At 41.2% G+C, this 25,795-nt stretch overlaps 2 protein-coding genes across 3 annotated transcripts in view; both read right to left on the bottom strand.

The window, feature by feature from the left end:
* Positions 1 to 15,344, bottom strand: part of appa (amyloid beta (A4) precursor protein a) — a 36,643-nt gene extending 21,299 nt beyond the window's left edge. Inside the window, exon 1 of one of the 2 annotated variants that reach the window (XM_026157783.1) lies at positions 15,093 to 15,344. In XM_026157783.1, coding sequence (XP_026013568.1) covers positions 15,093 to 15,152 — 60 coding nt within the window. In that variant the 5' untranslated portion in view covers positions 15,153 to 15,344. The remainder of the gene's footprint in view (positions 1 to 15,092) is intronic. The other variant, XM_026157784.1, reaches the window with a different exon arrangement.
* A 384-nt stretch (positions 15,345 to 15,728) lies between these two features.
* On the bottom strand, positions 15,729 to 25,795 carry cyyr1 (cysteine/tyrosine-rich 1). The gene is made up of 4 exons (XM_026159013.1): positions 25,372 to 25,795; positions 21,595 to 21,694; positions 19,552 to 19,715; positions 15,729 to 16,868 (listed from the first exon to the last, which is right to left on the bottom strand). Exons 1-4 carry the CDS (start codon positions 25,445 to 25,447, stop codon positions 16,735 to 16,737), a joined length of 474 nt encoding a protein of 157 aa, XP_026014798.1. The 5' UTR covers positions 25,448 to 25,795; the 3' UTR covers positions 15,729 to 16,734.

Here is a 25,795-nt window from a genome sequence, read left to right as displayed (position 1 = left end):
GTCTTTTGTTCAGGTTGTTACAGCTCGTTACTGAGCCCTAAAAAGCACATCACCATGATAATCTAAGTATAAAAAGGACATTGTTAACCCTCCAGTAAAAAGAAATGCACAAAAAAAAAAAAAAAACAAGCTAAAAAAAAAAAATCCAATAATGTAATGCAATAACATACAAGTTTATATTAGTTTTGCAATTAAAGTGAGATTATTTCCTGCTGCAATTTTCTAGAGTGGTGTGCTACCCCACAGAGGGTTCTGATGAGAGTGACAAGATCAGTGCGGCGCTTCACCTCAACCGGCCCACATTTCTGTCACGCTATGATGTAAAAATCACACATGGATGCATTTCCATCACATCTGACAAATCTTAGACTCATGCAACGTGATCTTTGCTTCATCATCATCATCGTCGTCCTCATCGTGTGACTGTCAAATGTTCTGCTTTAAGGGATACCGTATTTTCACGACCATAAGACGCACTGTACTAAAAGGCGCAGTCTCAGTTATGTGTGCCATTACTGTATTTAACACACACATAAGGCGCACTGGATCATAGGGCGCATACAAGTACCGTATGCGTATTTAAAAATAAAGCGGGAGCAAACCTGAGTTCGGTACCTTACTCACATTTTTATTACCAGTAATGGTCATCATCAACAACACACAAGCATACAAGTGTGCATATTTAAAAATAAAGCAGGAGCAAAACAAAGTTTGGTACTCACATTTTTATCATCAATCAAACCCATCGAAGTCCTCATCCTCTGTGTCTGAATTGAACAGCTGCGCTAAATCTCCATCAAACATGCCAGGTTCACTTTCTTCACTGTCAGAGTCACTTTCCGTGCCGTGCGGCTCCTCGGAAATGATGCCGGCTTTTGCGAAAGCTCGAACAACAGTGCCAGCAGACATGTTAGCCCAAGCATCTACAATCCATTCGCAAATTGTGGCGTAACTCGCCCGGCGCTGCCTTCCACTCTTGGTGAAACTGTGGTCTCCATCGGTCATCCATCGCTCCCAGGCCGCTCGCAGCCTTACTTTGAACGGCCGGTTCACACCGATGTCCAGTGGTTGGAATTCCTTTGTCAGGCCTCCCGGAATGACAGCAAGCTCACAGTTCCTTTGTTTCACTAGTTTTTTCACATCGGCTGTGAGATGGGCACGCATAGAGTCACAGATCAACAGCGATGGTGATGCGTGGAAAAAACCACCTGGTCTCCTTACATACACCTCCCTCAGCCACCCTTTCATCATTTCCTCATCCATCCAGCCCTTTTCATTTGCCTTAATGATGATTCCTGCTGGAAACTTCTCTTTAGGCAAAGTCTTTCTCTTAAAAATCACCATAGGCGGCAGTTTCTGTCCATTAGCATGGCAGCCAAGCACAACAGTAAAAGAAGACTTTTCGTGCCCCGTTGTGCGTATCGCTACCGTGCTGGTCCCCTTCTTCTCCACAGTGTGACTCACCGGGATGTCAAAAGTGAGCGGGACCTCGTCCATGTTTGTGATGTGGCTGGGCTGGATGTTTTTGTCGCCGATGTGTTTGCTGCAGTAGGAGCGGAAGATGGCCAGCTTTTCCTTATAATCCGCTGGAAGTTGCTGCGCTACCGTAGTCCTGGTCCGGATGGAAAAATGGCACCGTTTCATAAAAAGTGAAAGTGAAACTGCTTTTAGCCGAATGGTGACCGTCGAAACGCTTCTCCCGCTCGTTCTTTGCTCGATGATCCACCGCTCGAGTCTTTCCTCCAACTCGGGCCACCTCGCCTTATGTCCGCGGAAACTCAGCTGCGTTTTCTTGACCTGTCGGAGCTTGTTTTCTAGCTTCCTCCATTTGCGAACCATCGATTCGTTAATCTTAAATTCTCTCGCCGCTGCTCGATTTCCATGTTCCTCCGCGTAGCTGATGGCCTTCAGTTTAAACTGTGCTTCATAAGCGTGTCTCTTTGCCATTTTCAGGGTTGCGCCCACACTTCACCCTTTAGCGTTCTCATGGTGTTCTCTACTACGTCCTCCTTACATCACACAGGGCGCACTGCGCTATAGGGCGCGCCGTACTTTTTGAAGAAAATCTAAGACTTTTAAGTGCGCCTTATGGTCGTGAAAATACGGTAATTGATTTGGTTGTGGTCTTTTTTTTTGGTTCATCCACTTTTGATTTAAAGATCAGTAGTTAGATTAGTGCTAAAACTAATTACTGATGAGCCATTTTATAAATCAACAGAAAACCTGCTACTTTTTAATTTTTAATTTTTTTGTTTTAACTGATTGAGCCTTCCCCCCCCCCCCAACAGAAATAGACATTAAAGTTACAGGTTCTCAGTTGGGAAGACTTGCTTATTTCTCCTAATTTATTACAGAAATTCAAAGTAGCACACACATTTTAGAAAAAGAGAATTAAAAAAGCAGAATTAAAACTTTATATAAACCTTTATAGACTAAAAACAAATGAGAACCTTGCCACAAGACTGTCATGCTTACATAGGTCTATTGCAAATTTATGTCTATACTAGAGGTGGGAATCACCATACATCCCACGATACGATATTATCACAATACTTAGCGTACGATACGATATTATTGCAATTTTTTTAAATATTTTGCAATATTCAGATTCTGTACATAAAGGTAAACTTTATCAATATTCATTTTATCTAATATCAAAGTCTCGCACTCAGTCTCTCTCTCATTTCAGTCAGTTTTATTGTTGACAAACTTGAACGGTTTGCATTACAGTCTAGTCCAACTTAACTGAATGCAACCATCTGGTACAATTATAGCTATTGTGAACTATGCAATTTATGAAAACTATGCAGCCCATTCAGCAACTGAAGAACTTGAAAGTAAATTAAAATAAAATATAATTTTACATTAAATAAAAAAGTTTTAAACTTAATTAAAATAAAACATGTCTTAAATTAAAATAAGTAAACTGTCATGTTTATTGCTGCCAAAAAACAAGTTAAACACATTTGGACAGTGAAGGAATGTCAGGATTCTTGCTCAGAAAAAGGATCAACATGCTCTGAAGTCAGAGTTCCAGTCCACAAAAACTTTTTTTGTAACAAAGTATCGATTTCTGCTGTCCCTGTATCGATACATTATTAGCAAACAAAATATCACGATACTACACAGTATCGATTTTTTCCCCCACCCCTAGTCTATACTGACCACTACAATAGGTGCAGCTGTTCAACTACTCATTAACACAAATATCTAAATAGCCAATCACATGACAGCAACTCAGTGCCTTTAGGTATGTAGACATGGTTAAGATGACTCGCTCAAGTTCAAACTGAGCATTAGAATGGGGAAGGAAGGTGATTTAACTCATTTTGAATGTGCCTTGGTTGTCTGAGTACTTCATACAATGCTGATCTGCTGAGATTTTCATGCAGAACTATCTCTAAGGTTTACAGAGAATGACCCTAAAAGAGAGAAAATATCCAAGACCTCTTCACCCACAGAAAGTGAAGAATGGCTGGACAGGTGTCGATGGGAAGGTAACAGTTACAACCAAGGTCTGCAGGAGAGCATCTCTAAAGCCCCTTTTCCACTAGTACCTACTCGTATTGACTCGCCACAACTTGACTCGAATGGTTTTCCATTACAATCTAGTACGACCAGGATATTCGTGGTTGTCATCACCGCAATGCTACCGAGCGTCCCGTTGCGTAATTAGCATGCAACATGAACGCTGCAACAAAGGTGGACATAGAGGAAACAATATACCTGCTGGGACCAAGACGTCGGGTAGGGCTGCCACGATTAGCCGACTAGTCACGATTACGTCGACTATCAAAATAATCGTTTGTGGCAGCCCTATTGTCGGGTTACAAAAATGGCAGTTTTGCTTTTCCTCAACGAGATGCTCACATGACTCATCAAGTGACGCCAGTGATCAGCCAATCGGTGGCATGCAGTCCGACAATGTCACAGTTTAGTATCTGATCAGATCGTTTGGAACCCCGGCCGGGCAGGTACTATTTTAGTACCTGGTACTGCGACCTAATGGAAAACCCTCAAAACCGTGCCAAGTTGATCTGAGTAGGTACTAATGGAAAGGGGGCTTAAATGCACAATATGTACTTTAAAAGCTTTTTGAATTATTTTTATCTAATTGTTGTATCCTTGTAAAAAAAAAATAAATAAAATAATAATAATAATAATGCTGTAAATATCTGCATCATAACCCTGTCTTATTCCAGCATTTTCCTTCCTCATTCTGTCTGAAATGATCAATATATGATGATTTATTGTAACATAAAATAATATAGTTGGATGATGAGTGTAAAACATCTGAATTTTAAAAAGGTCCAGTGTTAAACTTTATTTGAAAATAACGATACTTCCCTACAAAATGCAGTTTTTAAATTATGTGATAGACATCTGGGTAAAAGCCCCTGGTTATTTATTGGATTTTTATTCATTAAAGCATAGCAGACATTTTTAATTAACAGGGAAATGCTGACATCTGTAAAATAAGAAAAACACACACACTTATGCTTTATTGTATAAGTAATATATAAGTGTATTCACTTCCCAATGGGCTAATCAGAGTCTATTTTTTTAAACATTAAAAAAAATAAATAGAAAATGGTAATAAGGCTACTTTAAAACACCATACAGTCTTAAAAATGTCCCAAAATCTTGTTTTGTTTTTAAATCTCCTTTAAAAGAAAAATTCTTTTTGAAATAATTAGTTCAACCTTGAAAAAACAAATTCGGTGTAAACTCTACTATCTGCTCCTCGACTCTCAGAGGACCAAACATGCCCAGCGATCTATACCACTGCACGCCACTCCACACGTGGGAGTCATAAAGACATAACTTCTTAAATAAATTCTTCCGCTTTATGGTAAACTGCCCAACCGTTCCCGTCTCAGAGCCGCCTGTGACTGCTGCATTCACTGATGTGATTATCTGCATTAATAGCAGAGAAAAGCAGGGACAAGTTTATTACCCCTTTGGTGTCAGAGAAAGAAATATTACATCACATGTATACGAAATGCAAATAAAAATCCATTTTCTCATGCACGCGGCTCACTCACGGAAATAGTTTAATGTATTCCAGCGCACCAAAAGACACACACAAACGCAATCTTTGAAGTGTCCCCCATGGGCACTGGTCCTGAAGCGCTATTAATTGTGCAGTCTTATCTGTGTGGCCCAGGCCTGCCATGGGGAGTTGGGTGAAGGTGGTGGGGCTGGTGGAAGGAGGAGGGGGGGGGAATAAGAGGGAGGGTGTCTTAGATCAGCTCTCCCTCCAGGGGGAGACTCCCTGGAGTGCACAATGTGTTGCAGGAGCCCCACACACATTCTGGGACGCATCTTTTACAGGCATCTTTGGTTTTATATGTCCAGGCTAGCAGCAAACAAAACAAGGCATTATTGTCCAAGCTGGTACATAATGTTCCACAGACAAATGATAACGTCAACCGAGTGGTGAGTGTTTAGAAATGCCTAACAATTACTTAGATACACGAGAAATGGCAGCTTAACAATGCAAATAATGACTTTGCTGCATTAACCTCAGAAGCTTTCAGCATTTGAGATTCAGATTAGATGCCGTGTGATGCACTGCAAACTTAGATGGCTTTCCTTCCAGTCATTAATCAATCAGCTGCGGTGGAATCGAGCAGAAGCCCGGCTGTCTGTGGCTTGCTTACAAGATGCATCACTGAATTAAATAAGACCGGCGAGGTAATGGAAGTGCTGCAGTATGTGCGAGTCTGCATCGGCACGACAAGCTGGCCTTGATGTTACCCAAACCCCCAGATCACCTCTGACCTGCCCTAAAGTGTGTGTAGAATGGCATCCCATCATACTGGTGTGTATATAACATTACCAGTACCTGATGTTTGGGAAGCACATCTAGTGGATAGTGTTTCACCAATTACAGGGCAGTCAGGCCTGCTTCCCCTCCCCTCACCCTCCCTGTCGACCAGAAATTCAATTACAGAGTAGATCTAAAAAACTAAATAAACATTGTCATCAAATATTTTTAGGTTATTCAGGACAGAAGCTCTGATCTAAATATATAACAGGGAAAAAAAAATCTGGGACCAGGATGATTGCTTAGCTCATCCTCCAATAGCTTCAGGTGGGGCATATGGAGCTAAATCAGGTTTTAATGAAACCCGAGCACCTCAACAACAGTGCATCATGTCCATTCAGGGATTGCTTAAAAAAAACAAAACAACAAAAAAAACAAAAATATCGATAGATGTGCATCAGTATGGGATAAATATAGATTTCCTTACTGATTTCTGCTTAAAGAATAAACTGACACAATCAAATGTTTCCTCGGATCAAGACTGACGGCTAATTCCTTTTAAGCGCGTCTGTCTGTGTCGATGACCTTCACAACGACACCCTAACTGGTGTTCTTGATATGTTCTCTTCATGTGCATGCCATCTATTTTTTTCCTTACTCGCGGCTTATCCCACAGTCCTCATCTTAAAAAGTTTGCAAACAGTCTGAGAGGAGAATTTAAGTTTGTTTGAAGAATTATCTTCATTCATATTCAGTGCGATTAAGCTTTGTCTCGGGGGGTTCCCCTGGAATTAGCATCTCAGACAAATCTGTTTAAAATCTGATTAAGAAGTGTGTAAGAAACACACATCTAACTTCTGCCCATTTAATTTGTCTAGAGGTGATGGAAGGACTTTTGGTTTCCTTAGTTATAATCACCATGGACACAGAGGCTGGTCTCAACCCCGGGGAACAGCTTGTTATAACCTCCCTCTGGCTGCGGCAACACCATTATCCAAGTCGCCAGGGAGCAGGAATTTCATCATCTGGTTACTTAGCTTTGAAAGGAAGTGGGTTGGTTGATCTGTAACTTGCACATCACTGCGTGTGCATGCGTTTGTGTGTTAAACGTTAAGCCATTGTACCGGCCTGGTAAACTGGCCCTGACCTCAACACCACTCAGGCAGGAGTCACTTTGCAGCGACATGCCAACATAAACAGATGGACCTCTGATCGCTGATGCCCACAGACACACAAATACGGTGACTAATTTATAAACTTAGATCAGAGATTACCAAAACCGCTTTTGCTTCAACAGAAATATGCACAAATACACTAAATATTTCTGTCAAACGCTTCTTTGCAGGACTGCGGTGGGAATTTATTTTATTTTATTTTTTACAGCTTCTTGTAATTAAAATGTTTAATTATGTGGGCAAACATTTCTGAATGTTATTGACTTTTATCACCATGTCAGCTTTTTTGTCAGTGGCCAGAATTACAAAACCAACCAACCCACAACAAGTTAAAGCCTTGTGGTCACAAATGGACCAAAGGAAAAACAGAATTTCCAATTATAACTGATGGGCATGGAAATAGACGGGCATTGCTGGGGTTTGTTTAGTCTCAAAGAATATTACACTAAAACTTGTGCACTTTTAACCAAAAAGAGTCAATATACACACTTTCAGGACTTGAACTACCTACAGCCAATTTAGATTTATGGATCAACTTAACATGAATGTCTTTGGACTGTGGGAGGACGCTGGTAGCACTTAGAGGACAAGCAAACACCACATAGAAATGAAAGGCCAGGGTAGAGCCAGGATTTGAACCAGGACCTTCCTGCTGTGAGACGACAATGCAGACAAAACCGCTACCACTGTGCCACCCATTGAAAAAAACATTTCGTAATGTATTCATTAGCATCAATTTTAGAGGACACTGCTTAAAATAATTCAGCTGGCTGCTGTCGATACTCATTTAGTATTTGATTATTTGATTGTCCTTCTGCTTTGGGTTTTTTTTTTTTTTTTTAAAAACAAAAAAACACCCCGATTTGTACCTGGGGAAACAGAAATTATCTGTCTCTTTTAGCTCTTAACATTATGTTTACATATTTAGCTGGCACAAAATTGATGGGAGACAAAAAAAAAAAAAAAAAAAAAAAAAAAAAAAAAAAAAAAAAATCACAGCTAAAAAGAAATGTCTTATTTGTTCTAGTGAGGAGCCTGGGGTCTTGGTGATCTCTAGACAGGAGGTAAATGAAGGGGGGGGACAAACATGCTAAAGCACCACACCAGTATTTGCAATGTAGATTTTAGTATTATACAGTGTTCTTATTTTCCTGCTTTAACCTTAACTGCATTACATGCAGAGGACAACAAACTGACCAGCTTAGCAAGGTGGGCAAATTCTGTTTCTAAAATCTCAAACGGATATGAAAGCAGCTCAGGGTTTGTCATTGTCATTTCAAACAATTGGGATTTTTTTAATGAGTGGTTTCCCACCATCCACGCAAAAACACAAACACACATGGCTTGTTCTGCATCGGTCCGGTTTACTGCACAAATGCAGGAAGCCCGCTTCTATCATGGAGTCCAAACAGGAAAGGGATCCAGAAATAGCACAATGCCGTCAAGAATTCCCGTTCGCTCTTTGGTGCAAATCTCCACTATGCTTGCACACAGCACAAATCATGCTCTCACACACACACACACACACACACACACACACACACACACACACACACACACACACACACACACACACACACACACACACGGCATTTGAAACAAGTGTTCCAATTTCACAGTTGGACTCCGAGAGCACTTGTCATCTACAATTGATGGCGTGCCGCCTGACATGAAGAGGTACTAGATTCATAAACCCTCTGATCTGTGCATCTCCATCCCATTCCATGTACAAGCACACCAGTAACACATGGAAAGCACGGGTTTTTCAGAATAAAAGAAAAAGTGACAAATTCTTGTGATGAAAATCTAGACACGGGTAAGAAGAAGAACAGCGGGAATAACATGGAAAAGCCTAATTATACCAGGCACTTGGGAGAAGGCTGTACTGCTATGGCAACCATGAACACCCAAGACGACGAAGGGGGAAGCGAGACAGGAGAGGATGAGATCATTTCTGTAAGTGATGAAATATAAGCTTTAAAAACAAGGACCCTTGTGGCTTTTTATGCATCGACAGAGATGGTGAAACCAAAAACAAAAACAGAACAACCCCCCCCATTCCTTAGGAAGGAACTTTCCCTAGAAGATTCACCCATCTTAGAAAAAGCCCACAACCTCTGCAGTAATCAGACACATACTGAGGCAAAGCACTTTCTTAGTCTACATTCATTTAATGAAAAGAAAGAAAAAAAAAAAAAGCTGCATACGAGAATGATGGAAACTCCATCTCCAGCCGCACTGTGGCTCTGGGAAACATTTGAACGGTTACTTTTAAAGATTCAGCCTCTGCTGTTCATTAGTTTGCTTGTGTATACCTTGTCAGGAGCTGAAATAAGATGCATGCATATTTAATTATGATTTAAAATTCAGTTCATAGGCCAAAAATCAAATCTTTAATCCACAATTATCAAAGGACATATTTAATCACTGCAACCTGAATTTTTGATTGTTAATTTGTGCGTTCGAAAGGTTTCTGACCTTTTTTGTCAACAGCATCAGCAAGGAGAAAACTATTAGCACCACAAGCATAATGCCATTTCTGGACTGTGCCCTGCAAGTTCATGATTAAAGAACATTTACTTTTTAAGTTGAAATGTAATCGTGATGCGTCAGATTTGTGATGGTGCAGCATGTTTTTGGATGGTCGGCAAATAAGAAAACAGGAGAGCAAGCAGAGAGGCAGCGAGAACCTTTCTTGCAAACCAAAGACTTTCTTGCAAATCAAACCTGGTCCTAGCAAAGCAAGTCTCTCTTCTCAGCAGGCTTCTTACCAAGGCCTCCAGGCACATAACTGAACAGTTTTTTGAAGCATTGTCTAAATTAACTTTAATTTTAAATCGTCACCAAGACCACAAAAAGGTTTTATTCCACCACCTACCTTCTGCAGAATTGTCTCTTTTAAAATGTCTCTGGCGACAGATGTTTTCTACCCCACCATCCTTCATAGTGGGGTAGAAAAGACAAGTACCATTAAACTGGCACTCTAGTTTAATGAACCTGAGTTTATAGAGCTGCAGTATATATGTCAAGACCCCTTAGCAAATGTCAAACCTCGCCAGCACAAAAATGGGAGCTGGACCTCCGAGTATTGAGGTTAGCTTAGAAGATCCTCTCTGGTTCATTACAAACCTCCAAGCAAGGCAGCCTGTCAAACACATTGAGTCCTGTCTGAGTCATGATAGTTGTGATGATGATGATGATGATAATGAAGGACTTCATATATAGTAACATAATGACTGCAGCACCATGTGTTACACCACTGTGAAACTATACACTCAGTTATCATGCAGAGTCATCCATCCTGCTCTGATAGGGCTGCATTTGTGCGGTAAAAAAAAGAAAAGAAAAACATGATTGTCATTGGTCAGATCATCACACTGCAGGTCATATCTAAGTGGAAAGCCAGTTCCATACAACAAATCACAGCCAAACCGATGCTGCACTCGTGATGGAGCTTTGACGCATTGAAATGGCAGGGATGCACTTTCAGATGTGGCATGACTACTGTGCTGGATGTACTCTGCGCAGCTGCTGAATGATTGTGCAGGTCAGGGCGACTTGTTTCTCAGCTTATTATTCAGATTTTGTACCAAACAGCTGCTTACTCAGCAGCAGAGAAATGAAGAGTTTGTCTTCATGGCGCGTTGATATTTACAGATGGAAATAACAGTGGAATAGTGATGAATGGTGCTGCCGTGTAGTGGGAAAAAAAAGGGAGGAGGAAGAATGTTCCCTGAAGACAACCTGAGAATAAAGTACATGTTGACCTATTAGAGCTAATTATAAGCCAGACACAAAGAGGCGGAGGAAGAAGAGGCGAAGGCTTTTTCTGGAGGACTGACTTGCAGAATCGCATTAGCGAGACACAATGTCTTGAAAATGAAGGCGCCGTGGTGTGAAAGAGTCATCAAAAACTGTCAGGTTAACACAACCGCACATTAACCAAAAAGAAAACCAACAAAAGCTCCCCTATACAACTTGGCAATTTATGCCTCGTACTACTCTTCATTACAGTCAGTGTAGCAGGTTCTTGACTCAATCCTAAACTTAAAACTAGATGGAAAAACCCTGAGACTACTAGTACTAATGCACCTGCAGAGATATACTTTGCAGACTTCAAAGGAAGTCCAACCATCAGATACTTGATGGATTTATTCGAACCTTCTTGTGGTTGTCCACAATATTTCATTCAGAGAGCAGGCTGAAGTACACAATGCAAGCCTTTGACCTCGCTACTGGCCTCTGCACTACCGGATTCCTACCATGCTTTGAAAAGGAGGGAGCCTAGAGAGGAAAACGCTGGAATAAGGTTGAGGCAGACCATTTCTAAACAGACCCTCCTATACTTAAACTTACAGTTTCACAGTGTCTCACAGTGTCTTCTTTATTAGAAGCAAAACTGATCACAGTAAGAGACTTCTCTTTAAGTATTAGGTACGTCACAGCACCACAAGCCACCTGATAGCATGCGTGTCTAACTTTCAGTTTTGAGTCAACTCATCTAAAGGTTTATTGTGCTGGTGTGTTTTGGGCATGTTTGACTTTCCTTTCACATCTTAATTTACTAAAATCTGGGCTTCTTTGTCTACATTCAGCTGTAATTGCCTTGGCCATTTAGCTCTATTCACTTATATTCAATGAGGACCATTTTTTGACAGAGTGACTGGTGAACTGCACCCATTTCTGATACAATGGGAAATGAACACTGTTTGCTGTTTTGGACAGCGCATTACTTGGAAAGAAAAACCCCTATGAGCTGTCTCAGGTTTTGTTAGGTGGAGACAGACACAAAGCTACAAAAGACAACAAGCAGATAGGTGTCATCCCAGTTTACCACAACAGAAACAAAAGGTCAGGAATTCTTTTCTCTTGGTCAGACGGGGAGGGGAGAGGCATTAACTGGGAGTGCTGCGGTATCAACGTCGTCATTGTTGACACAACCAGGATGGACAATGTGCTGTTTGCACCAGTATTTTTCATAACCAAATATTATCACAGCTGGTAGGAGAGGCGGGATTAAAGCCAGATAAAAGAAGGGCATATGACAATATCCAGGAAAAAAAGTTACAGCCTGACAGCCTAGCACTAGTTTCAATTGCTTGACAGTTCACTTAAATAATTCTTGATGATTAAAAAGAACTGAAAAATCTAAACTGATTATTTTGGTCACTACACTTAGCAATGAGCCAATGTATCACTTAAGAGCTCAAGTATTTGTTTCCAAAAACATCCAAACCACTGATTTGAGTGCACATCTGTACTGAGTAATTAATTTGAAGGGTTATTCATGAAATCGAGTAATCCCGGTTCGTATACAAATAACAGCTTTATGAGAAATCAATACGATTCATTGTAAAACAGGCTGTAAACAGAGGATTTTAATTAATTACGAGTAGTTGATGCTTTCCATGGAATGACTGATCAATTAATGGACTAATTGTCTAAGCTCTAGATTAACATACAAAGGAAAAAAAAAAAGAAAAAAAAAAAAAAACTACAGCAGGTTTTTCGGTGTCAGTCCCAGACCAATTTGACAGTCGACAATCACGCACATTTCTCAGAGTTAAAACTCACTCACTTGCAATTGCTTTTCAGTCTACAAATATGCTGGAGACACCGGGTTAAACACAAAACGACCCCCTCCTTCTGTGAGGGCTGTCAAAAAGGCCTTCTGCAAAATATCAACTTCAAACTGGAACAGAAGTGGATGCCATGCAGGTGAAATTGAGCTCAAGAAAGCGGAAAATAAGAAAATGGAAAATGAGAGAGGACACATTAGTGTCAAGTGGATTTCTCCTTCAAAGACCTCAAACTGCAGTGTGAGCAGCGGAGAGCATGCCAGAGAGCGAAGCACTGGCACTGCCAACAGGCATAATGGCATTAAGGTTTGCTAATAAAGGGAGAGGGCTGGTCCACCCCCAGGCTGAAACACTGCAGTGTGCACACAAACAGGCTACCAGCACCCATCCAAGAGCCATTTCCCAAGGATTTGGAAACAGACAAAGACTGGCATCTAACTCCCACACTCCACACTGCGGCCAGCGTGTACAGGGCGGGTCTGTCAGGAAAAGCTGCTTCCTCGGGCTAAGTGTTTAGAAGCGTTTGTATGTGCCAGTCATCAAGGGCCGAGAAAAAGCAAGCCATAACAAGATCAAAAACTTATAACATCTCGTTTTCAAGTCTTATCTCGTTTATCTCATCTTGGGTAAATTCGCTCTATTCATGCTTGTGTCTTTGATGTAAACACAGGACTCAAAGGCCAGGGATTGTCTGGACTGACCTCAGCTTTGGATAATCAACAAAGCCAAGGGTTTGCTTAAAAAGAAGTCCAAACTCCCCATTTCAAGTCCACTGATTGCAGCGTATGCTTACAGGAAACAACAAAGATCAGCTGCCTAATTTCACCTCAAACACTGATCCTTAATACAAAGAAGGACCCAGGCTAACAGGTTGCTGGCACCATTAGTCGATTTATCATGTTTAAGAGCTCCCAATCCCTCCTCTTCCACAATTGGACATTCAATGTGGCTAGGGGAATGTGTCATTTCTCTCACAACAAAGCCACAGCGCAAATCATAAAAAGCAAGATTTTAATACATTCTTATTCTCATGAAAATTACCGATTAAAATAACAGAAAATTTCATCGTTAGGGAGGGGATTGTGATTTATTTATTTGAGACAAGGAAATGAGTAATTCTGTCATGACAGAGCCACAATAGACAATAATGACGACAATGATGATTTTTTTTTTTTTTTGTAACGCGTAGGCCACTGAACATGTCTGAAATCAGACAGGCATCAGCACAGGATTGAGTAGATGGCGTGTAAAAATAGGCATTTTCGCAGTGGACAGTCACAAAGCGCTGTTCCTGGCAAAGACCCTGTTTAAAAAAAATCCATAAACAGAGATTATGTAGAGCTCCGTGATAATACATAACCAGTGTTACTGCTCGCATGTTAAACTCTCCTATATGGCTTAAAAAGAAAGAGCAATGAAAGGCAACAATGCCAGTCAAAGCTCCTGTTGGCTTCCCAGTTTCCCCTCGATAAATGCTGCAGTGCACCGCCGCCATCTTACTTCTCTATTCTCGCCCATCTAATACGTGGAGGGCGTTTGTGGCGTTTTGTTTTCCCGCAGAAACTCGCATATTCGCTATTTTATTTTTACATTTTTATTGTATTTAAAGCCCCGTCATCCCAAGCTTTTATTATTATTAACGTGAGAGAATTACGTTTTTACTTACACTTACAAAACAAACAAAAAACACGCCCACTGCCAATAAATTAGCCCCGGGGATATAGAAAATGAGACAATACGCTTTTACGTTTATTCACCGTGATTAGTATAACGAGATTGAATTAGCGCAGATGACCACTGGACAGGAACAGATTCCGTAACCATCTGCGCAGTGTCACTGGCTGGAAATGGTTCGCTGGCAAACCTGACCGGTTTGTAACGTTTTAAATCACAGCAAAACGAGCAGTTTCTCAGTTTTAACGCAAAGTGAGGGGGGGGAAAGGGAAACACATAGGCTACAGGTTTAAGTCAAAGGTTTCGGCGCTTGTCTCCTTTGTCACAAAGACTCAGTAAATGAAATTAAATTACACTTAAAGCGAGGGTATTTAAATTAAACTACGTGAATACATCATTTGTTTCAAATTGTACTTGTTAACAACAGACAGTGAAGCATTGTAACGAAATAGCCCAGTGGATACGCGAAATTGTACTAAATATTAACGTCGCCTTTATTTAGGAATCCAAAAGAATTCATGTTTAGCATTCAAGTTAGCTTGATTGTTTTACATTACACTTCCGGTTACAGCCTTCAACACAAAACAAACTGCGCATTTATATTCAAACACACCGTGTTAGGAGCAGTTTTATAGGACAGAAATAACAACTTGTTGTTGATGGATCGGTAGACACAATACATTTACCTACAAAGATTCAATTCCTTCTTTTTTTAAAAAAACAATTAAACAAATCTAGTCTAAGCTTTACATTTGAAGGAACAACAGTTCAACTTCCGGTCTCCTTTTAGCTACCTCTAGCTCGCTTGACTCAGCCGACACCAACAATATGGTGGAGGGGGTTAAATGCTACAAATTCTCACACATAGGGAAAAAAATGAAGCTTTTCTCTTACCTCGACAGCCAGAGCCGAAGCCGCTAAAACCAGCAGCAGTAAAGCTACTCGGTCCCCCATGCCTTTTCGCTAAAACAACGCTCCTACAGGCTAGCGTTATACCGCACCGTTTTCTAAAGCTTTGCGTCAGGCGAGAAAACGAGTCTGCTCAGCGCCGGTGTCTCCCGTTGTCTGATGGTGAGCAATACCGAGGCTGTACAGCTGCTCAGCGCCGGATCACCTGACCACGGCAGAGTGGGATTAAACACACACACATACACACTCACGCGCTATCTTCCCGGCGTGCACGTTGAGTTTACTCACACGCGCACATAGCCTACTTGCGCGCGCATGTTCCCTTTTTTATTTTAGAGCAAAAAACAAAACAAAAAAAGTCCAAGCATTACGTTTAACTGAGAAAAATAAATCTCCCAGTATTAGTCATGATTAGTATTATTCTGTTTATTTTAATGTTAGCCTTGTTTCTAGCTTACTTCACTATATTGAGTAACTAATGCTGCTATTATGAGTCACTGGATTATATTGTGAATATTTGTATTCCTGTTATGAGTTTTTGTTATTAGGAAAACATATTAAACAGAAAAACCCCAATAAAACAAGTTGTATTATTAATCATAGTGTAAAGGAATACTGGAGTTAACACTTTAAACACATTTTATTTACAACAGTTATTGGAAACAGTAACAAAGCACTTTATTTACCTCACTATATTTATTACATGGTTTAAATCCTTTCCATCATTCACAGTCAGCCTGGCAAAGCGACCTCATTGTGCTATGGCTGAAGTCACTCTAGATTAAAATCTTTAAATCAGCCTTCAGCTGTAATTCCACCATGAATCCGTTACTGTGTCAGTTCAACAGTTTCATAAAACATAACAGAAAGACATGTTTCTGTTTCAGTGTGACCACAGTTCATAACATGTTTTTTCAAGTAAGACAATATAAAAGCAAAAAAGCAAAAAAAAAAACAAAACAAACCAAAACAGTTCATTAATCCTTACAAGCCATCCAGGCCATTAAGACGGGCATTATTATGAATTATATTCAAGTCTTTATGTGACAGGTCCAGACCTGCATTTAAAAACAGCCTTTCATTATCAATGTACACTTCAGACGCTGACATAACTCAAGATTTAAAACAAACAAGAAAAACCCATGAGGGCTTGATATCTTTCTGTAAGTCTACACTGTGTCCAGGAAAGACTCTTTGCCTCAAGTGATACGAGCTTTCTCCCCTCTGTGCTGACAAAATGATCATTTGAATGCTTTTAATGTGCACAGGTGTGGGGGACGGATAAGGGATATCGGTTATTAGTGGGCAAAAAAGTACCAGCTGCAGGCCAGCAGGGCTGCTAACTGTTAAGTCTATCATCAGATGAGTTGAGGCTCTTTGGCCAGCTTGACCCACATTTGTCAAATGATTACTTCCCCGCCATGTCCTCAACTACAGAGCAGCAGAAATACAGGAAAGCTGAACCGAGTGCTCTGGCCTGCCAGTTAGGTTTGTGTTTCAGTGTGGAAATTTTTGGTGGTCACACCCAAATTGCAACACCAGCTCGCTGCTTCGGAGTTCGGATTTGCACAGCCGTCTCTGTGTTTGCGAATCTGGGCCGTGGCAGCATGTTTAGTGCAGCGGGGATTCACTTTCGGGTGTATCCAGGGTAAGGAGGCGGCGGGGAGTAGTTAGCTGACCTAGGCTGTGTTGGGGTGTAGGGCGGGGGATGAAGGGATGGAGGGTACATCTCACAGTCGTAGGTGTATGGAGGCGGTGGACCTGTGTGTGAGAACAAAATTGACAGTAAGCAGGCTGGTCAAAAAACAACTGTTATTCTGTAATAATTGCAGGCTTCACATTTCTTCCATATTCAATATGAATGAGGCCCACTGAAGCTCAGGATGCCTGCCCCAATTTTACTGCAGGTTTCACACGACAGTTGCACCCTCTAGTGGCTACATAGAGAAACCACATACTTTGGTGCCCATGCTGAATGAAGGAAGAAATGGAAATACTGTAAAAAGGCACTTTAGTTGACCCCGTCTATCAATTTCACTGAGGGAACTTGCATTATTCACAAGAACAACAAAGCTGCAGATATAACAGAAAAGGGGTTAAGAGGTTAGAGCTTGCAAACAGTCACATAGTGGTGAGTAAGGACTTTATTTTAAAATGACTAGTGCTGATAGGGAAAATAAATAAAAAAATGAATATCAATCGAAAGTGACTCACTTATGGGATTGGAGTAAGCAAGTAATAGCAGCAAATACTCCTCACACCCAATGGAGAAACAAGCGTACGTTCATTATACAGTACATGCACTGACATTGCACTGTGCTGTATTCATGAAACATGATCAGAGCTGCAGGGCAGCGCGGCGAGCTCTCGGCCAGTGTACCATCAAGGTGATACGCAGAGAAGAATGAAACATGATAAATAAATAATGAGCCCCAGAAGGAAAAAAACAAAACAAAAACAAAACAAAGTAGCATTCCTTAGGCTGGAGAGTATCATAGAACACAGACTATGATGCGCAGACAATGTACCTTGTGAGAACAAGGTGGAAACATTGTTGCCATTTTCTCCCTCTTAAGCAGGAACAGAGTATCAGATGTGGAGCGCTGAGAGCAGGGAGAAAAAACAAGCATAGAATCTAGCAGATAATGAAAGCTATTTAAAGAAAAGTACTTATTTGTCTATAATGATTAAATAGTGGCCATGGTAAATCTGTTTGTGGTCCCGGTGGAGCTTGTAACATAATATGCCCCTTCATTTTTCTTTTTCAATTTTATTTTCAGGTGTCGCCTGAGGCCAGTAGATAAGGTTTCACCATACCGAAATCAGTGTAGCAGCCTCATTTGTGCGTAAGTCATCATGTAGACCCAAATGAATTACTTAGACTGCTTCCTGATAAACTATAGTATAAATAAACTTCTAATACTAATAATATATTCATATATGAAAGATTTGTTACAAACAATTGAGCAGCATTAACTAATAAATATCCTTAAAATGTTTGATTAACTTGGTTGTACCGCTTTTATTATTGTTCAGTATTGCCCTTTAATAGTTATAACACTAAAAGTGCACATGTGCTTCTGTATATAGTATTGTTCCGGTGCCCAATCTAGAACCGGCAGATGCAGCCCACAAGATGCGTCCTAATGTTGTTCTTATGGGAAATATCCCAATTCTGGGTGCAAATGCTGCGTGCTAATCACGCTGAAAAGCAGACCAGCTCTGATATGGAGCAAACTCAGAACGGGACTAGGGATACCATTTTGGTGTAAAAAAGGCAATAGTTTGCCCAGAAGAAATGCTCCAACTCCAATATGCTTTCAGCACTGCCTACAGCACATGTAGTATAATAGGATCACAACTAACTAGCTTGAAACCCCAAACCCATCATTAACATTAATTAATGATTTTAGTTTAAAAAAAAAATAGTTACAGCTATCAGTGTTCAACAATAGTAGAGCCTGATCGATATAGGATTTTTAAGACCGATACCAATATTTAATGATTTAATGCTGACGTGTGTAAAATCTCACCACTAGATGTCAGTAGACTGTAGTCAACTAAGCTCTGTTTTCTTACCGCTACCAATACAGGCAGATAATACTAGTTATGGTGGCCGCTATACTACAAACACATTAACTTTAGATCCCCATAATGGCCACAGACAGCCAGCATGTTTCTAATACTGTTTGTACAAACTATATAATAACATATTTAAATAATACCAACACTTAGCAATGACTTCAAAACAGATTCGATCAATTAAATATTTTGCAGTACTTTACGTTTTTACCCCAGAGTCACCTCGAAAAGTCTGAACACTGTTCATCTGTATTGGGTGTACTAAGACAACAAAACCGCAGTGGCACAACACCGGCTCGTGGTCAGCTGTCCAGAGAAGGGAGGGGTCACATGTCTAATCTGCTGACAGTAAGTAATTGTGACAATATCTGTAATACATAAGCATGTTTATGCACATGATTTCAGTTCTGGAGATGCAGCTTTAGGCGAGAAGGAAGAAGATGACATTTTAATAACATGTCCCTTTCCTTTACGTTTTCACTTTGATAAAACAATATTATGATCCTTCATATCAAGTCTGAAGGTGCAGACACAAATTGACATTTACCTAAGCAAATGCCTGTTTGTTTTCCCGGTATACACAAACATTGCCCTCTGGTGGAGAGCACGCCTGAGAGCAACACTTGTGACATAGTTGAAAGGTGTTTCTCCTCTCTGCTTTACTTTCTACCATTTGATGAAAATGATGATAGATGACAATATTGACCTATTGATAAATCTTTCTGTCTTAAAGAGTAAATATCTAATTCTCTTGCCCCTTGTATGCAGTTAAAATCCAATTAACTTCATGTATTTTAAAATATATATAACATAGACATGGTATAGGACACATCAAGTTGTGTGGTTGTGTATATTGTCCCACCTGGATAGCCCTGGGTCACAGTGCTGATGTTATAGGAGGTGCTGAACACGCCAACCCGTGCACCACGCCCGTTCTTCATGCACATGCACACGCACAGGAATAAGGCTGCCACGGCCCCCATCAAAAACACCACACCAAAAACAATACCAGAGATGGCAGTGCCCCTGGAAAAAACACACACACACACACACGTGAGAAAGGAGGCAGCTGTCTCCAACAGACATGCTACCCAATATTTCTAAGGTGCTGCCATGGAGATAAACTGCAGCATCTGATGTAACTCAGCTGTGTGTGATATGCGTGTGCCTGTGACCATGTGACTGCAGAAGATCTTGTGAACTGGCACTGGAAAATAGAAAAAGGACTCATCGCTGACAGGTTTGTTACATCTTCGTGGTCAGCATGAGTCAACATGTCAGCCAAGGCTGCTTTGCAAATTCTGAATATAATCAAGCCTTAAAAGGTTATCAGATAGAATTGGTACAAATATACACATAAGATGGAGGAAAAAAAAAAAAAGAAAAAAAAAATGAAGGATACAGTTACTTTTTTACAATTACCATGAATTCAATTTCAATTCAGTTTTATTTATATAGCACCAAATAAGAACAACAGTTGCCTCAAGGCGCTTTATCTTGGAAGATAAAAAAAAAAAACAAAAAAAAAAAAAAACTAGAAAAACCACAAAAATCAGATGACCCCCTATGTGCAAGCACTTGGTGACAGCAGGAAAGAAAAAACTCAATTTTAACAGGAACCTGCAACAAGCTAGGCTCAGGGATGGACAGCCATCTGTCGTGATGAGTTGGAGGTGAGGGGAGAAAGACCGGACAAAAGGCATGCTAAGACTTTAAAGGTCTGAAAGATATGTTAAAGGAGACCTACATCCATCCTCCATTGTCTTAAGGGTTGTCGGGGGGCTGGAGCCTAATGAGAGCTTGGATGCAGCCTGAGCAGGCCACCAGTCTATTGCAGAGCTAAAGGGGACATGTTAAACCCTCACTTTAAGCCAATGTACTTCTGATCGGCTGCCCCTCATTAACAAAAGATCTGAACTGGGCTGACCATATTAGGGATATCTGCTCTCACTGACATCACATGGAGCCAAATATTTTTTTAAAACTGCCAATTATTATTATTTTTTGTCTGAAGCCCGCCCTTCACTTGCGGGGACTATTTGCACATGCAGTGACATGATTTAAAACTGGCCATAAAAATATAGGAAAAGCCCTCAGGTCCCCTTGTATGCGCTAAAGCAGCTGTGCTGTGCAGATCAACTGAATGTCTTCTGAATAGCTCTGACCTGAATGAATTCTCTCTCCTTTAAATAACCTCCACACTCCACAGATTCCAGTCAGAGATTCAAATACTGAGGGCTTTCTTAGCCAGCATTTACTGACTCTGAGCAGATTAAATCATTGACCTCCTTTTTACGCTTTTAGCACCAAACTACCTAAGCACATCAAGCTCTTCCTTCCACTCTTAGTTTTATGGTGACAGCAAAAGAAAAGAAAAACTAAAACAACAAAACAGTAAACACAGACATCGGATAATGCGTTCTCTTATTTCCAGTAGGATCCGACACAATACATGTAATGTGACCGTGAACTGATGGGATATAATTGCGGCTTCCCGGCAACCAAGGCTGTTAAAGGCTGGACAGCTACACCGGGACCTCGGGTCAGTCCTTCATTTATGATGAAAGAGTCTGACAAACAGATTTGCCAGCGGTTACACCTGCATTTTGTTATCAGCTATATTTAGACACAAAAAGGGAAAGGATGATGGCAGTCTTAACACCACTGCTAGATATTTTTGCCTTTACAGAAATCAGGACCTTAAAACTTGAGGAAACTCCAACAAAAACACTGTCTTTGATATCTCTGGATTGCTTCCTGTGTATGTGGGGTGACGTGATACTGTAAATTGTGGTATCGATCCGATATCAAGTAAATACAAAGTATCGATCCTGCTGGGCTAGTATCGATCCAGTACCAATACCATTAGTATCGATATTTGGATTAATCCCCCACCTCTACTTACGAGAGGACGTCTCCCACATAGGCGTAGTAGGAACAGCAGAAAGGCGGCGACCCATCGCAGCAGTACTCTACGCAGCCCTCACACTGGGCTTCGCTGCCACCTGTAACACACACAAAAGCAACCACACACTGGTTACAGACTGCTAATGCAGGATGTCATAGGTTTGTGGAGCCAAAGAAGTGCGAGTGGACAAAAAGGTGAAGCCTGAGAGATAGTTGCTTCGATGAAATAGTGGAAATAAAAAGTCACAGAGCATTGTCAAGGTGTTAAGCTGCCAGTGTACACTTCAAAAACTTCTTCATTCAGATCTTGCCAACACTTTTTGATCCTTTCCCATCACGAAAAAGAAAAAAAAAACAAAAAACTTCAACACTATAATGAAACCTCTTATGAACTAACCCCTAAGTACACAACCTCCAACTGGCAGCTTCTATTTATATTTCAAGACTGATTTAAAGGCACTGCCTGCGTTAAATGCACCTGCGGAGCATTCAGGGGAAAAAGAAAAAGAGAAACACACACATTAGGGTTTTGTTTCAATGCACTCAGCCAGCCCTGCTTGCCTCCATCACAATGTTTCTTAATAACAGCCAGCGGGGACAAAAAACATTTTAATTCAGTCTTCAATTACAAAGAAAAATGTCACAATGGCCTATGAAAGAAGAACCTCCTGATGGCATAGAACAGCAAGGCCATGTGCCGTTCAGGGTTTCACCGTTGAAAACTACATGTGCACGGTTTATTTTCCCACACGCAGGCTGGACCGAGGTGGCAAAACAGCCCACGTGTCCCACCGGCTGAATCAAACACTGTAGGCTGATGTAGGATGACAGACAAATCTGTGACACAGCAAAAAAACATAACACTTTTCATGTGATGACGTACCAGTAATATTAAATTTAGATCGTGTTAGGATACCAGAACCTTCCTTGTCTTAAGGTTAAGGTTTTTAAAGCTTATTCCATGGGCTTGAATATAACCCAGCCACTGGTTAATAAACTATATGTAAAATAAAGAAATGACCTATTTTGTAAGTGTTTTTATGACGCTGCGTTACTGTACCTACATTAAAATCAATTCAGTGGTTTCTGCAGCTTCTACCTGATGACAAGAATCTTTTGATTAGCTTAAAATGACTTGATATCCTTCATGACATCTATGTTTGACATATTATAAGACAACAAGTCATTTACAACGGTTTAAATACAGGCAATCCCTTTTGGTACTTCACCAGTCCCAAGCCTGGATAAATGGGAAGAGCTGCGTCATGGAGAGTATCTGGCATTAAATCTTGGTGAGGCATTTGGACACGGTGGACACCATCGACTCTTCTCCACTGACTCTGGGTGTAGTCTGGTGCCTAATCTGGAACCGGCACCACCACAAAGTTGTTGTCCCAAAACTGTGTGAGGCAATATTTTTGTATTAATCACCTATATTGTGCAGTATTAAAAAAAGAAAGAAAGATGAAACCGCTGTTGTGGTTTTCTGTTTGAGAGCTCACAGCTGATTTCACAGATCCATATTCAGTCCACTCTCGGTTTCTTCCCACCAAAATTACACAAACTTCTTCCAATGCTGCGTTCCATTGTGTAGCCTGTGTACAGGTATGCAACACCCAGGCAATGCGGCACTAGGCAACCACTAAGGGACACAAGGCTCAGTTCTCAGAAGTGATCAAATGAGGGATGGTTTTTAAAAGGAACTGAAGCAGAACTGGCTCTGCACTTGAACAAGAGATTTGAGAATAAGCACCAAACAATGCAGTTTATCAGTAATAATAGCACGCCCCTAGCTTAGCAGCTCTTTCTGTCGAGGCTGCCATGACTTCGACCGGATAGAAGTAGATCTTTTACACACTTAAGCCACTTGCAAACCTTTTTTCCCCACCTCAGCTGTTTTTCCACTGTATTCAGGCTCCGGGAGATAAAACCGAGCCTTTACCAAAACTGATAAAAAAATCAAGAAGAAAACTGAAATCTCTGTGGACCATCAGGCTCTGACTCAGAGACTGCAAATTGCTAGAAAAATGCATTTAGTACAAATGAAGCATAAAGATTGGTCTTATTATAGGCAGCCTAGACTCCAGTGTTTTGGGGAGTTCACCGAAGATGTCTCAACCTCTAAAATTTGTTTTTTAGCTATTACCTTAAGTACCTATTTCCTACGAGCCCCTCAGCTTTGAGAAAAGCCACATTGCTGGAGTTCAGGCAACCTTTAAGAGTCCTCAAGAACTGTTTAGGCTCTCAGTCGTCACGCTCATGGCAGTCTTGTGATGTGATGATCAATAGTGGGTGTCCAAAGGGGACAACCTCCACTAGGGTTTAAATACGCAGGTCTCTCCACCTTTTTTGTTTTTAGAACTGAGGAAGCCTCTCGGATGGGAGGTCCAGTCACCCTTTTTTTTCCCCTCCCCAAGCTCTTAAACTCATGACTGTGGCTCTCAAATTAGCACACGCTCGTGAGCCTCAGCAATCCACCAGCTGAATTAATTACCCTTTGAGTGGGAGACCATTAGAATAAGATACAGTACAAGTGTTTGTGTATGCGTGATGGATCAAATTAAGATGGTTTCAGTGCTTTTCTCCTTCTGCGCCGACGCAATTCATGATCCACAACGAGAATTTAACACCCATTTGAGTGAGTGACACTGGCAGGATCTCTTTTAGTGTGTGTGTTTGACTAATGTGCTTTATTAACCCCCCCCCCCCCCCCTCCCAGGGCTCAGCTAAAAAGCATTGTGCACACAGCTGTGCCTCTCTGTATACTCGTCTCAACCTGCTGTCACGACACCAGCCCTTTTCGTCCCGAAGGCTCTCTGCGATATTTGCAGCTTTTTCGCGCAGAAGGTCGGGAGCCTTTCACAACCAAGAGCGCGCCGGGGACGTGATTCAGATGAAGGACAATGCAGAAAAAAAAAAGGAAAAGAAAGGAAGAAAAAACAAGCATGTGTGTACACCCGGCTCTGCTTTCTCTCAGCAGTCACTCACACTCAGACTGTGTTTGCCCAAGGGGAATATACACACATATTTCCACACATGGGTTCAAACGGAGGCAAAGAAAGTAGATGAGAGAGGGGTGGCTTTACATTACTACAGATGGAGGTATGTCATAAAAACGCAATATGAAAATTGGGCAGGGTGGGGTGGCAGGGGCGTGTGCAGTGAAAGTGTGGATTTCCAAATCAGTTAAGCCTTTATTTATTTATTTATCTTAGTTTAATAGATGCTGTCTCTGCAGTGGTGACACATCCTTTTAATTACACACTACCTCCCTGAATCAAATACTTCCATGTCAAATCAATAGGAGGTCCCATTTTTGGTTTTTTTGCAGACCTCTGGTGTGCTCAATCTGGGTGGTCCCTCTTGAGATCCTGGCTCCTGTCTCTCCACACGCTGGGAGACAATGGGACCATGTCCTTCACCCCCACCTCTTTTCTTTTTTGCTCCTTCTCTCAAATACATACACCAACCCCTCCAGCCAGTCCTCTCCCCTGCCCCCAACCACAGCAGCCCTGTAAGGCACACTTTAACTCAAGATGAGAAGTTTTAGCAGTTTTCAAGTCCTGACTGTTCTCGGATTTTGAAAATCTCTACAAAAAACAAACAAACAACCATCCCCCCAAATGTGCTTATATATTAAACACGTTTCCTTCCTTTCCAAACGTTTCATTGCGCTTGTCCAGTGGCTTATTTGTACGGCTGGAAGAGCCACTACAGCCACCTTAAAGGTGACTGGGAGATGAAAGTGTTTTAAACGATTAAAGCAGAAACTCACCGGTGAATAAACAGAGCAGCAGCGAGTTCCACTTCCATCTCACCGCCTGCGTCCTCCTCCTCCAGAGGGTTTCCATAATCTTCACTCACCGGGTGCCCACTTTCCTCCCTCTCTGCTCTTACTTTCTCAATCACAAAATATAACAAAAAGCGCTCATTTACACTGCCTGGTCTCCTCACCTATACGGCTCTCCCAGTAGCATTGCCTTATCCCTTCATTCCCCCCGAAACAGACAGCAGTTAGTTGGGTAGGCTACTTGTTTAAGCGCTCGGTTTGTTCCTCCACGTGTGAGCGTCTTTTCCTGTCCTGCTGGGTCTCGTTCTCACACCTCCGACTGATCGCCAAGGTTTTTTTTTGTTTTTTTTTATTGTCCTGCCCTCCCTCCTGCCGTCCCCCCTTTTCTCAAATTACAGAGGGATACGCG

The sequence above is a fragment of the Astatotilapia calliptera genome, chromosome 23 (assembly GCF_900246225.1).
Source record: "Astatotilapia calliptera chromosome 23, fAstCal1.2, whole genome shotgun sequence".
In the NCBI taxonomy this organism is placed as follows: domain Eukaryota; kingdom Metazoa; phylum Chordata; class Actinopteri; order Cichliformes; family Cichlidae; genus Astatotilapia; species Astatotilapia calliptera.
Note: the sequence above shows the minus strand (reverse complement) of the source record. Positions and strands in the feature narration are given on the sequence as shown.